This window comes from Carassius carassius, chromosome 37 (assembly GCF_963082965.1).
Source record: "Carassius carassius chromosome 37, fCarCar2.1, whole genome shotgun sequence".
Taxonomy (NCBI): domain Eukaryota; kingdom Metazoa; phylum Chordata; class Actinopteri; order Cypriniformes; family Cyprinidae; genus Carassius; species Carassius carassius.
In genome coordinates, this window is record NC_081791.1 from 23894604 (window position 1) to 23909646 (window position 15043).

At 35.3% G+C, this 15043-nt stretch overlaps 1 protein-coding gene across 2 annotated transcripts in view; it reads right to left on the bottom strand.

Moving 5' to 3' along the window:
* Nucleotides 1-15043, bottom strand: part of LOC132118456 (arf-GAP with coiled-coil, ANK repeat and PH domain-containing protein 3-like) — a 75375-nt gene that overhangs the window by 38206 nt on the left and 22126 nt on the right. For both annotated transcript variants that reach the window (XM_059528307.1, XM_059528306.1), the window contains exon 2: nucleotides 1343-1400. In XM_059528307.1, coding sequence (XP_059384290.1) covers nucleotides 1343-1400 — 58 coding nt within the window. The remainder of the gene's footprint in view (nucleotides 1-1342; nucleotides 1401-15043) is intronic.

The following is a 15043-nucleotide window of genomic DNA, read 5'->3' on the forward strand; positions in this document are numbered from 1 at the left end:
GACTCCAAATGTTAAGTTTCCTACATATGATAAACAAACAATGATTCCTTTTCAGTGTGATTTCTCCAACAGTTTCCTCTGAGAAAAGTCACATGAGATCAGAAGTCATGATAAAACACAAGCTGTTGTTTTGCTGAGCCTGATGAAATGATCAAAAGTTGAACGTTGTTGTGATTAAAATGCATGGAAACACTAAACAACAAACAACTAAACCTAATGCATGAGAAGAGACCACTGCATCTAGGACTTTTCTATAGTAAAATATACATTAAATAAAAACATTAAAAACAAAATGTAAAAAATAAATAGATCAATAATTTAATAAAAAAAAAAAAAGAAATATAAATTTTAAGGAATTTGTTTTCAAATCCTTATCATTTCAGAAAAAAAGACCAAAGAAGACTTTTAAAATGACACTTGTGTAATCTTGATTGACAGCTGTCACTCAAGGTTTTCAGGAACAGATGGAGATCGCAGGAATTAGAGAAGCATATGTGCTCCAGACATCTGTCAACACATGAACACTTCTTTAAAGATTATTTAACCTATATCTTCTCATGAATGGTCTTTTTTTTTTTAGCTTTTTTGTTTTTTAGATTAAAATGTATAAACATAAGGGATCGTGTGTATATTTTTAGATTAACTTGTAACTCGTCACCATTTCTTGCCATAATTTTTTTTTGTATTAATATGAGGTCAATTTAATTAATATAAGACAAACTTTCACTCATATTAATTTTGTATAAAATAAATATAGAAAGAATAGAATTATTTGGACTCCAAAAAGGTTAAGAGGTCATTTTTATTAATACAGGAAAATGTAAGTCATGTTAAATCGGAATAAAATTAATATTTAGCTTTCGTTTTTGTGATCTAAAATAAAATAAAATAAAATAATATAAAAATTTCATGTCATCTGCCCAAAGGCTAGCGTCTTGTGACTCCTGTATTACAGTAGATCTTCCTGTCGATGGCGTTCAGCCATCTTTTACAGCATTTAAACAGGATTACCATCGCTATACATTAATCCACAATGTTCCTCCAATCTCATATACCTCAAATGTCTCTCCACACATGCCCTTTCTGCTCTCTAATGACAAACTGCCCTGCTTTCTCTGCTAGATTTACACCAGCATTTGCACACTGATGATCCGTAAAGCCTGAGCTTGACCGCTTGACCTTGTTGTGGGAGCGGCTGATGTCAGTGTTTGGCTACAGAGGCCTTGGAAGGTATTAGATGTGATTTCTAACAAATCCAAGCTGTGATTTTCAAACATGTGGCCTAAATGCACTCTCACGGGGTCGGAAGGTCAAGTGACAGCTTTAAAGCGTCTTACTGTACCTTATCAAGCTTGGCTTCGATCTCCACCACCTCCGTCTCCACCTCATCAATATTAGCCCTGGAACACAAGACAGACGATGACGTGAATTATTTTGGCTCGACATTCACAGCTTGACGAATGGCACAGAAAGGAACAAATTAACAGCATATTTCATAGGATCTACATTTCATTCTTCATCAATCGAAATAGTTAGTGAGAATAACAATATGTTCATATTAATCTTACTGTATTTGCAGTATTCAGAATGCATACTCACTAAATTTTACCCAGAATACGTGATAACAACTACATAATAAAACAAAATCCGGATTAGTTTACTGTATTTCACAATATATTGCATTATACATCTATTGCTTTTGCCACTCAGAAATATTCACGCAATCATGCAGCACGTATCAGAAGATCTGTGCTCCAGTGCGGATAGTGAATACACACACTGATCTACATGTAACTGAACTGTGCTCTTGTCCACCGAGCCAGGGACTGCTAAATGGAGCGATCACACTAGTCAAACGAACCAGGCTTTTGGGGGTTAAAATTGTCTAGTGTGAGCACACCCTAATTATTCTCCCGTACACATGAGTCTCTACCCGCACATCAAGTGTTGTCCCGCGATCGTGCAGGTCTCTACTCGGAAGATGTCTTTTATAATGTGTTGATCGAGGCTCTGGACTCTGAGCAGGACTTGTTTTTCTAAAACAAACTATAAAATATTTTCTATAAAAATGTTAATGTCCTGGCAGTGACAAATATCTTGTTTTTATATTTAATATAATTACATTAATGTTAAAATTTATTAAGATTTAAAATAAATATTTTAACTGCTACTATGTAAAAGGAATACTGCTGTAAAAAAAAAAAAACTTATTTGTTTGAAGTGTTTGCAAACCAAATGTTATTGAACTTTTGCTCATATAGCAGTACTTTTAAATGAAAAAAAGAGCACAATACACTACTTTTGAATGCATTGTTAGGTTTGTGCATAACAATTCAATTAATTGCGATTAATCGCAGACAATAATGCGATTAATCGCAATTAAAAAAATTTTTATGATTTCCCAGCACCATTCTAAACTAAAACAACCAAAATGACAGCAACTACAACAGTTAAAATGCTTTTAATCTCGTAATTATCGTCATCCCGACGAGTCCCGAATTCAATTGACCAATCAGATCTGGCCTTCTCTTTTCAGAAATTGCTGTCTCCTCCCTCTGTCCAGTGTTCCTGAATGAGAAAGGGTTTTCTTCTGAACTGTAAGGTTTTAAAGCCTCAGGCTTTACGTTAAGCCATATCACTGAGATCTGAATCTATCCGTAATCTCTCTGTCTCTTGCTGTGCTCTGCGTGTGACGTGTTTGAGCGAGGCTGCACTAATGCACGTGTTCTCCATTTAGAGCAGAAGCAATTGTGCCTTGAGTACAGAGACACACACACTTGTGTCACACCAGATGGTTATGAATGATGGACCATTTTCAAAAAATTTGTGAAATGTATATATACATATACACACACATACGCATATATGCACACACACACACTCAGAAAAAAAAGAAAAAAAGCTGGGGTAGTACTCCCAGGACTAAATGGTCCATATTGAACATACATATTAGTACCTAAGGTGTACACATTAGGTCCTAAAAGGTACCATCCCAGTGACAGGTTTTGACCATTTTTATTTATATTATAAAATCTAAATATGTATATTTGTGTTTATATATTTATGGCATTAGAACAATTTCCCCCCAAAAATGAAAACTTAAAAGAAATACATAAAGAACTGAAAACAAACACATATACACACACATACACACATTTATAGATAAAAGTATTTAACACAATTTGAAAGAAAAAAAGTAAATATTTATTACGAACTAAAAAAATGAATAATTATTGTACACACATATTCTTAAAAAATAATACATATTTTTAATACAGATATTCATGAAAAATAATTTCAAATTCTAAAATAAAAGCGCACATACACAAATACATCTATAATTAATGCTAACAAAATTAAAAAAGATAAGAGTAATATATTTACTTACTATGAACTAAAAAAACAAATAATTTATATATATTTTTCATTTATATGCACACACACACACTCTCTAAAAAATTGTATAAACATTATGTATATTTATACAGATTAATAATTATTATAAATGATAAAATACACATGCACACACAGAATTAACATGACGGTGACAAAGCACTGCCTTACGATTTCTGCCTCACAGACAAGAAAAAAAAAGGCAGAAACCCCCAGAAAGATCCCCTAAAGTTACATTACATCCCTGTAAGCACCTTGCATTTCCCTAGCAGGGAACTCAAAACACCTTTACAGCTGCACAGCAATGTCTGGAAGCCACCTACAAATCCTACATTCCTCTACCACAAATCAGTGTCACAAAGATATTTAATATGCTGCTTTCTCATCGAATTCAACTGTTTTTGTTCATTCTTTGTATAACCTGCACCAAAATAAAGTCTGTGTTTATCCCTACCAAAACATTTGCTCATTCTGGGAATCCTGCCCTGACAGCAAACCCAGGCCGAGCTTATATAATGTCTCAAGACTTGCTCAGCTTCATCTGAAGTGTCCTGCAGCTGTCTGACCTCCTGATGCGTTTCCTGGGCAGAAGAAGCACAGCTGCCGTCTCACTCTCTCTCTCTCTCTCTCGCTCACCCGTGATCATGCCAGCTCACTGCACATGCCACTGTTAGGATGGATGCACACGTTGCCCCCGGGCCTGTAACCATGGCAACCGCTGGAGGCTGACCCCACACTTATAGACCCTATTATGTCTGACTAGATCACTTGAACTTGCAAATGAAGAGAATACAATAGCAATATGGTTTAAGGACAAAATGAAAACATTTTTGACTTTCCTCTTTATAACGTTCTCCACTTTCAACATTACTGTTGATATAACTAAGACCATGTGGGCAATGAAACATGACAATAACCATTAACACAATAGCAGACAAATTTCATTCAACTTTTTTTTTTATCCAATCAAATCCAAAAAACAACAACAACAGCACAAAAACAACAAAAAAAAACAACAAAAGAAAAACATCACAACACAAAAGGTAAAAACATGGTTCAGTATAGTTCAGTACAATACGGTATGAGTGACCTGTACTATTTGACCTTGACGCATTTGCCAGATGGTACCGGCTTAAAGGGGCACAACCCTCGTCCTCTGGGAGCCCACCATGAGAGAAACACTCCAGTTGACACTTTCAAATGACCTGCTAATTTGCAAAAAAGAACAGCTGAGAACAACATCCACTGTATTCTCAGACACATCACACACTTCAGAGGGAATCTTTTCATTGTTACACTGCCACAGCTTTAATCACTGCATGTATTGAGACCCCTTTGCAAACCGATTTGCTGAAAGGTTCTCAATCCGGATGAGGTCATCATGAGGGTCTGATGATGATGACGTCACTGCGCTCAGTATTGATTGAATGATTGCTCCAAGTGCTCTAGTGGAGACCTGAGTGTCTGAGTGAGTCATCCAGAGAGAAGTGTGTGTGTGTGTGTGTGTGTGTGTGTCTATTTTTAGACTGTACACCTCTTAGTGCTCTTGTCTGGACCTCTTAAATTCAGTAAAAGCCTTAATTCTCCTGCAGCCTCCAGCTATACAGCCACTGACCAAAAACAGAGCAAACCGTGCATCAGTGTGGCCAGTGTGCAGAAATTTTGAATTAATATAGCAAAATTAGTGTCATATTAAAATGCATTATAATTTAATGGCTGATTCCACATATATCAAAATGGTTTAACTGCAAAGTTTGGTTGCAAAAATATTATTATATGTGACCCTGGATCACCAAACCAGTCATAAGTCACTGGGATATATTTTAAGCAATAGTCAAAAAAAACTGTATGTGTCAAAATGATTGATTTTTCTGTTATGCCAAAAATCATTAGGATGTTAAGATCATGTTCCATCAAGATATTTTGTACATTTTTTACCGTAAATAAATAAAAATGTAATTTTTGATTAGTAATATGCATTGCTAAGATCTTCAGTTGGACAACTTTAAAGGCGATTTTCTCAGCATTTAGATTTTTTTTTGCACACTCAGATTCCAGATTTTCAAATAGTTGTATCTCGGCCAAATATTGTCCGATCCAGACAAGAGAGACAAGACCAAAGCTTGCAACATGTCCAGTGTGCATAAAAATGTAATTAATTTGAAAATGCATTAGACTTCAAAAGACAAATTCTTTTAGTATCACAATGTTTTTAATCCACTTTTTTTTTTTGAGCTATTACATTTTATAACAACTCTGTCAGTTTGCTTCATTATTGGCTGTTTTTCTTCATTTATTTGAAGCCTGAAGTCCCTTTATTTGAAGGATGCAATGATGCATAAATGGAAAGATTATACAAGCATTGTAAATTAATGCAAAATAAATAACTTCAGTGTGATAAAAAGACTCCTCCACTTTCTTTCTTTTTTTCAAGTTTATTTTTGTGATAATGACTGTACATTATCCCTTTAAACAACTATCATTGACACTACTTCTCTCCTCTACAGCTGCATGACTTGCTGCGTCTGTGTTTGTTTTGTAATTCAGGTCTGGTTTTAGTCTCCAAAAAGCCACAGACGGATTTAACTCAAGTGGGCTTTCTTTCTAGTCTGCTTTATGGGTGTGTGGAGGACAGGGCCGTCCAGCTCATTGGAGACGTCAGCTCTCAGACGTCTCTCAGCGAAAGCGTGTTGATTTTGGAGGGGTCAGCATGCAGTCAAGCATCAAAAATGTGTCATGAGCAAAAGAGAGGAGAGTGGCCCACCCGGACCCCTCCTCATCCAGACCCCACGAGGCCACCACGGCCAGATACACCATGAGTTATCTGTGTTTAGTGGTGTTCTGGCAGGGCAAAGTGAACCCAGCTGGCGTGTGCGTGCAAACGATTCCCTAATCGCCGCTCCAAAACCCTCCTGTGAGGATCATGTGTGAGTAAACACGGTAGTCCTCCCTTTATCGGATCCTTTCCCACCCAAAGATCTGTTGCTGTCTGAAAGGTGATGTCACAAAACGTCTCCAGACGTACTGAGGTGCTAATGCGTCCAGGAGCGAGGGGTTTGTGCAGTGCAGTGTGGGAGTTTAACTAATGTTACACACACATTCTCACAGGTCAGAGCAGATGGAGATCAGATTGTTATGAAGCCAACTCTCCTGACAACACAAACTCTATATGATACACTTTACAATGAGTACAAACAAACAAATAAATAAGACTATATTATATTCAAGGAGTAGTATAATATTTAAGTAAGAAATAATATAATCCTGTTAAGATTTTTTCCCCACTGTGACGTTATTTTCCGGATAATTAATTTGCCTTTTAAATTATCTTTAATAAGGGTTACAAACAAAGAGTACAAATATTCTCAATGATGATTATCATTATGTAGATCAGGGTAATGTAATTAAAATGGTATAAAATTATAAATGTTATAAAATGGTGTAATCCTGTTTTTATGAAGTTTTTTCCTCCACTGACACTATTTTCCTCAATTATATTTAATAATAATTACAAACAAAGTCAAGAGTAAAAATATTCTCAATGATCATTTTCATTATGTAGATCAGGGAAATAAATTTTTATGAAATTAATTTTACTTAATTTTTATGAAAATGGTCCTAAAACAAAGTTAATTTTCCTTTTTAAACAATTATAAAATATACATGTAAATATTCAATTATATAATATTATCTACATAATATAATTGTCCTAAAATTTCCTTAAATGATGAATTGTTTCTTAAAAGTCCTTAATTTTCATTTTAAATAATTATATCTAAAATGCACTTCTATTGTAAAATTCATCACACAACATCATAATTTCATTTTCATATTTACATATCTATAATATGCGAAACATTATTATAATATAATAAAAATAACATTTTTTTTCAATCAAAGTCAAGCACATTCTTATCAATTATCTTTAATGACAATTAAAAACAAAAGTAGAAAGTCAAAAAAAATCCCAAAGATGATTATAATTACTGTAAAAAATGCAAATACAAGGCCTTGACAGGTTTTGTGAGATTAATTCACTGAAATGTGCAAGACTTCTTGTCATCTTCAAAGAAAAGTCTAATGAATACTTTATTGAAGCAAATGAAATGATTCAGCTATCAAAGGTCAGCTGAAATTGTCTGGGATAGACAGCACTCCCACAACCCCACACAGCTAACAGTATGTTATCTGATGGAGCAGAGATACAGTGTCTTCACAGCCGTCGCTGGAGGAATGTTCTACCACCCACCTCTGAGCAGCACTGGAGGAAAGCTTAGAGCCACTTCCTGTGCAGCCAGTGGACACCAGACCACAGTGAGAATGCCAAGAGGTGGTCTATAGGAGTTGTGTGGAATGGATACAGAGTTTCAAGAAGTTTAAAAAAGAAAACATGTGGCTCAAATGGCAGGCATGTTCTTCTCTACATAAGCTTCATTATATAATGATATAGCCTCGATACGATCTGAGGACATGAAAAGGAAGGACACATAAGAGTGAATCTCCACAGCAGGGGCATGAAATCACTTCCTTCCTAATGTCCATGGCATATCTGCGTCAAGAGATAAAGCCTGACACAGAAGAGATGGAATATACTGTAGAGATAATTACAAACCAACATGTCATCATGCTACCAAATCAATGGCAGAAAACTCAAAGATCGAAATCTGAGAGATACTCTTATGTATTTGTTTAGCAAACAATATTACCAAAAACAAAATACAAATGTGGAATATCACAGCAATTCTACTAGGTTTTTATTTTTGCATAGCTCCGCCCACGCTGAAATCTCATTGGTTTACAATCCTGCTGCACACAAATAGCTATCTAAGTGCAACAATCGGGTTCTAGATGTTTGAAAATTCATTCATTTTCTCCACAGAGATATTGATTTTTAATGATAACTTTTAACCCTCTGAGGTCTAAAGGTATTTTTGGGGCCTGGAGAAGTTTTGTCATGCCCTGACATTTGTGCTTTTTTCAGTTTCTTATACACATCTAAATGGCTAAAGTCTAATATCACTGTAATCAGCACAAACTGTGCTATAATAATATGTGAGCAGCAGTATGTACATGATTGTGTTTTTGTGAGAAAAAAAAATGCGTGTGTTTGTGAAAAACGAAAAAATTGTAAATGATTTGAATAAGGCCATAAAACACATACAGAACATTGGTTCCCGGGACTTTTGAGAATTGGATCTTGTAGCCTAGAATTCTTCTTTCTAAATGATGTGAAAATCATCTTGTTTACTCACTTACAGAAAACTATATATTGATTTAAATTTTCTAAGACACTTTTTGTTTGTAAAAGTCATTTGCGAGTAGGCGTCAACTATCATGAGTATCATTGTGATTTACACCTGAGAAGACAAAGGCCTGCATAATGAGCTGCATAATGAGCCTTTCAGTCATCTGTGCCACTGAGAGGGAGGTGTTACAAGAAAGAATGTGAGGACAAAAAATTTTTATATATTTTTATGTTTGTAGTTTATTTTACAATATATTTAATTATCCCACAAAATAATTTAAAATTCACTTGCGAGTGCAGTTTAACAGTTTATTAGGAACAATCAAAGCTGACTTTCAAAGCTGAATTTTTAGCATCATTGCTCCAGTCACACACTGATTTTCTACAAAAAAAAACAATTATTGTTATTATTATTATTAATTTGAAAAAGAGCTGAGAATATTTTTTCAGGTTATTTTGGGATAAATTGAAAGAACAGCATTGATTGTTACATTTGTTACAGTTACATTTATTTGTTACATTTTTATTATTTACATCAAGCTTGTTATGTGAAACCTAATACAAGTATATAAATAAATCAAAAGAGCCTACTCATGATCTCTGCTGAATAAAGCGCTTCATTCTTTTTTCTGAGGAAATCCAAATCTCAAATCCTGAGGTAATCCACAGTGCATCTTTTGGAGGTGAATTATGTCTTATTCCTTTCAGCGCGAAGCAAACAGTAAAATAAGTATAACTTGAAGAACAGTCTCGCTGCTTTGTTTTCTGTGTGGGCGTATTCAAGCCGCGTGCTTTAGTGAAACACTATAATCTCAATAGCGCGTTCAGCGCGTGGGTGTAGTCACATTAGATATAATGAAGGGAGACGTGAAAGACTGGACATCGAGTTTTCATATGGATTACTTTATCACAGAATATTTGTTTTCGGTAGCACTTGTTACGTTTAAAAGTAGACATGTCAACAAGCTTTCTATCTCATGTCTCTTCTAGAGCTGAAACAACTAATTGATTAAAATAGTTGTCAACTAATTTAGTCATCGATTAGTTGCTAAACAACTTTTATATGTCGTAAGCGGCTCATTTTGTGCATATGTTAAATCTGCGATGACCAAAGTGTGGCAGTAATGAGCCACCGCAGGTTTTATTCAGCCAGTACAGCAAGTGAAGTAGCGAATAGCCAATAGCTGGCCTCGTTTTATGTCACGTGCTTCCCGAACTGCGTCTGCTGCATTCAGCGAGATGCTGGAGACAGACGGCAGTGGAGTAAGCTTGAGAAAGAAAAAGAAAAAAGCGGAAGATAAAACTAATCAAAGTGTGGGAGAACTTTACTTTGAGCCTTCAAAAAATAAGAGTAACCTGTAAACTCTGCACTACTGAACTGTTTAAATGTTTAAGACTTTTATTTGTGCAGATTCTCCAGTACAATGTTGTTTGCAAATTTTTAGTCGTAAAAGCTAATAACATTGCTTTTTAACAGTTAACATTTAAAGATTTACAAACATGTTCTGTGATCAGTTTGTCGTTTACCAGTTCATAATTTCAGTCTCTCAGCCTAATTATGACTGAATGAGAGAGAGGTACGTTTAAATGTATTTGAAATGCACTTTTTTTTTCTAAGTATTCACTGCTCTTTTTCACACAGCAGGTTTTTTGTGTGTGTTTTTTTTTCTGGACAACCTTCTGATGGATTTTACTTTAAAATGTGAGTTCCATTCAGGTTTCATGCCACTGGCACTTTATTCGAAGGATTGTTTACAATTTCTAAGCATAAGCTATAAAGCTGTTTCCCAGGTATAAGCTGTGTGTTTACAGGAAAAAAATAATAAAATGCAATGTACTGCAAATTTATTCTGTTTTATTCTTATTCTTCGTGAAAATATGTTCTGAAAGATTCCTTAATAGGCTTTGTTCGGGATGTTAAACTACTTTAGGAGCTCTAAGGACTGCCATGGTGAAAACATTATTTGAAATCTCCTGGTGAAATTTGCTAGAGTATGGGTCAGTGTTTTGATTGCAGAAGAGTTTGACAAAGGATTACTAACACAATAAAACAACTCCAGGTATATTTTTGATGAGGATATGACAATGCAAAATAGTTAAAATCTCTAAAAGTCTATGTTGAATGATAAAGACCCTTTGTTAATAATTTAATTGGAAAAAATGGGCAAAACTAAAATATAAGTACATAAAGATTAATCTATTAATCGTAAAAATAATCGACAGTATAATCGATTATCAAAATTATCGTTAGTTGCAGCCCTAGTCTCTTCGTTGAGTATTCACGGAGTTACAGTTCATTTTAATGACGTGTTTGTACATGAAGATCAGCGCAGACAATGGCTGCAGACAGCACACCTTGTTTGTTATCTTTATTTTATAAATTTAAAAAGTTTTCTTCTGTATACAAATGTCTGTATACAAATAAAAGTAGACCCTTTACAGATTCGATTGATGTCAAAACTGAAAGTGTTTTCGGGGTTATCAGGAGAAAATGCCTCATAACTTGTATACACGTGAATTGACTTCTGAAAATAAAAACATGTTCTTAATTAAATAGCCTGGTTAAGTAAAGGTTAAATGAAAACTTTAAGACAACTCTCTCTAAAGACAAAACTACTGTACAGTATATCCTTTTATTAAAAGACCAGGACACACCTAGCCGACTTCAAAGAACTTGCAAACTAACATGTGTGTTCTGCGCATTCCTGAGGCCGGTGACACACTGGATGCGTGGCGTTTCTGCTGCGTGTCAGTTGCATGGCGGCTGCTTGGCGTTTTCTGTGTCTTTACACACCAGAAGCGTGCCTGACGCGGCGCTGGCACGCTGCTGCTGCTGTAGGTGACATAGAGGGAGGCCGCCAACAGACCAGGCTCTTGTCTTCATGACAACAATATCTATACTTCATGTTGAGCATAAATATAAAGCCTACTGATAAACGACACCGTCAACAGTATTGACGGCAAAATAGACTATGTTTGACAGGTGCAATATTTGAAAATCAATAATTATTTATTTATTTTTTTAATTACACTTATATCTGAATTTATGTCAACCTATAGACTTTCAAACATCAAAATGTCATGAATTACTATATATTTGTGTACAAAATGACATATAAACATATTTTCCTATTATATTTTGCCTGGAAACACTTCCAACACGATTGCGTGTCGCGTGAAAAATAGGCGTCGGTTCTATTTCTAGCATGCATGCGTTTTCCGTGCGGCTCGAGCCGTGCCTGAGACGCGTGTCTAATGCAGGCAGTCTGCAAGCTCTAACCTGTTAACATGGGAGCCGAATTCAAAACGGACACGCCACGCAGCTGAGACGCTTGCGCCACGCATCCAGTCAGTCGCCGGCCTGAGAGGAATTAACTGTCAATATCAGCAGCTTTCAGTAGAATATATTAGGGCTGGTCGATATATCTAACTATATGATCATGCGCATCTATTCAGTAAATCTGGTTTCGTGATTACCAATAAATCGCCATCACCTGCTTTTAAATGGAGCGGCACTTAATAGACAGAGCCGTAGATCACTGACAAGCTACGCAATATCGTTTCATTATTGCAGATTGAATTGCCTATGGCTCTGTCTATTAAGTGTGTGTGTATATAATATACACACACACACACACGCATATATTTCATAATAAACTTCAATAAATTGTTGATTTGATCATTAAATCAATAGTTTTATATTTCTCCATCTTTTCTCCATCATGGTATTGTAGTTCTTTAAATTTAAGCCATCATGTACAGTCTTGCACCTTTGTCTTTGTCCAATTTTCAAATCTTTTTACTTCATATGAAAGATTGTAATGTTATGAATCATCTTTTTTCTCAATTTGCTGTATTTTTACTGTAATTTTGTAAACTGTAATTTTGCAGTATCACCTTACAAAAGACTTGATACTGGAAAACTTGTCAAGCATGGTTAAGACACCATTTACTTTCACATGATTTCCAGTAATACCAATAGGAAATCATGAACGTGTTTGTAGGAAAACAAGTTAACATTTCTACTTTGAGAAAACATAACCTAACATAACATAACATAACCAAAACTGCTAAAGAGATACTGCAAGCACACGACATGCAAAGGCTCCAAATCTGATGCAGCTTTGCTGAAACACACGGCTGAAAAAGTAGTGTAATAAATTATTGACACTTCTGACCCGATCTGCTCGTATCAAAATAACTTGTGCAAAAATAAACCATAAAGCTATTTTAACAATTTCACTGTCAACACCATTTGAAGCAATGGATGATATGTAAGTAATGCACTAAAACAGCCAATAACTGCAGGCCACCAATGCTTTGATGCAGCCAAGGATCCCAGTGACTCCAGCCTGACCTCTGACCCCTGAAGAGAGAGCAGCTGCCCTAACCATCCCTCATCATGACTACAGAATAAACAGAGATGTTCATAGACAGTCTTCCCTCACACACACAGAAGATCCTTAAATAATACTTCAGCAGAGACTTATATATTACAGAGAAGTATTTACACTGGTCTCTATTACAGTTGTAAATTCAAGTATTCAATCATGCATATGTCAAAAGGATTTATGGAGTCAATATAAAAGAAACCACTGTTTCAGAGCTTATGTGAAAGAAAATATGAAGATTTCATTTATGTGGCATCTGCAGTTGTTAAAATAATAAAACCACCTGCAGAAAAGGAGCAAAGTTCAACCGACAACAACTATGGGCTAAACAATAAAATGTACTCATAAAAAGTACATTTATTGATTCATAAATTTTAAATATATTTCCTAAAATTAAAGGGAAGGAAAAAACTCTGTCGTCTTAAAGGAACTGTTCTCTCAAAAATGAAAATCATTCCAAATTCATCATTTTCATAAATGAAAAGTTAACCTCATATGGATTCTGATGCTTTGTTGAATCTGCATTCACTTCTATTGTATGGAAATAAGCAGCATGATCATTCTGCTAAACATCTTATGCATTTTCTACATGGGGCACAATGAAAGTATCTCTGAAGGGAACCAACTGCCCTTTAGTTTCAATGGCATTTTCATTTAATCTGATAAAGTAGCGTCCATGAGTGCAGCGTTTTTTATAAGAATGTAAGTCACATAGCGTCTAGATTGAATATATGATGGAAGAACTTCCAATTTCTGGTGAACTCTTTAAATGTTCTGTAGCTGATGGCTTTTCTCTCACATTAAAACTGATGAGAGGTAATTAAGTAGTTTTTAGAAAATTGTAAGAAACCAAAAACTTTTATTTTGGTCGTTGTCGCTTTTAAGTTTTAATTTTGGTTTGCTAAAGAATAACATTCCAGAATTTATTTTTTCTTTAACAAACTATTTATTGTTGCTCTAGCTTTGTTGTTTTTACAGCTATCATGGTTTTGACAGGCTGTTAGCATAAGCTGTTAACCGCGTATTCTCTGTCACAGTCTAGTGGGATTTCATTACCGCTACATGTTTGTCCAAGAGTCGATGCTAAAGCCTGGAAGCGGCCAGCACAACGCTGGGGCTTATGGGAGAATCCTTTGGGATTTAAGCCTGAGTGGAGGAAGGACTGGGCCACAGACCAGGCTTGGGTCTCGTGAGGTTGAGAGGGACAGACGCCAGCCGGACTCAAAGCTCTGACCCATAACATCCTTCCGGAGCCAGGCTACAATCAGGAAAAACTAGCTACAGGGATGGTTTCCGCTGCATTTTAAAAATCACATGGTTTGGTATCTGCAATATCAGCAAACTGTTGAGTAAATAAACGGATGTGACAAATGAAAAATTATATAAGTGGATGACGAGAGTGATGGACAGAGTTTTTTTACAGTCCTAATTAAAACAGGAAGGAGAAATCACAAAGTCACACAAAAAGACAATACTGCACATCAAGCTCACTACAGTCTCACAGGGAAATGTGTAAAGTATATAGGAAATGACAGCAAATATATTATATATTTCAATGTAACACTGTCACAGTAGTAGGGCTGTCACGAAAACAAATTTTGCTCGACGATAAATTGTCCAAGAAATCATCACGATAAACGATAATATTGCTGTTCTAAGATCAGTTTCAACTAATATAATGATAATGGCATAATAACGCAGGTACACCTTTTTAAAGATCAATAAACTTTTATTTTATTTTATGGCAGATTCAGAGCAAGAAATACCAACATGTTGACTTTGTTTGGCTTAAAATTAATTAATTTTGTTATATGTTATATTATGTTTATATGCCAGTTAGGGATACTCATATTGACCATTTAACCGTTAACTGAAAGTAGACATTTTGACTGATGAAGGGGCCAATCACATATCACGTCTTTTTTTGTGCTCAAGTTCGTTATTTCAAATGCGGTATGCACGCTCATAATGGAAGCAACACACTTGCGCGTCCACACAACACCTAGTTAAAAAC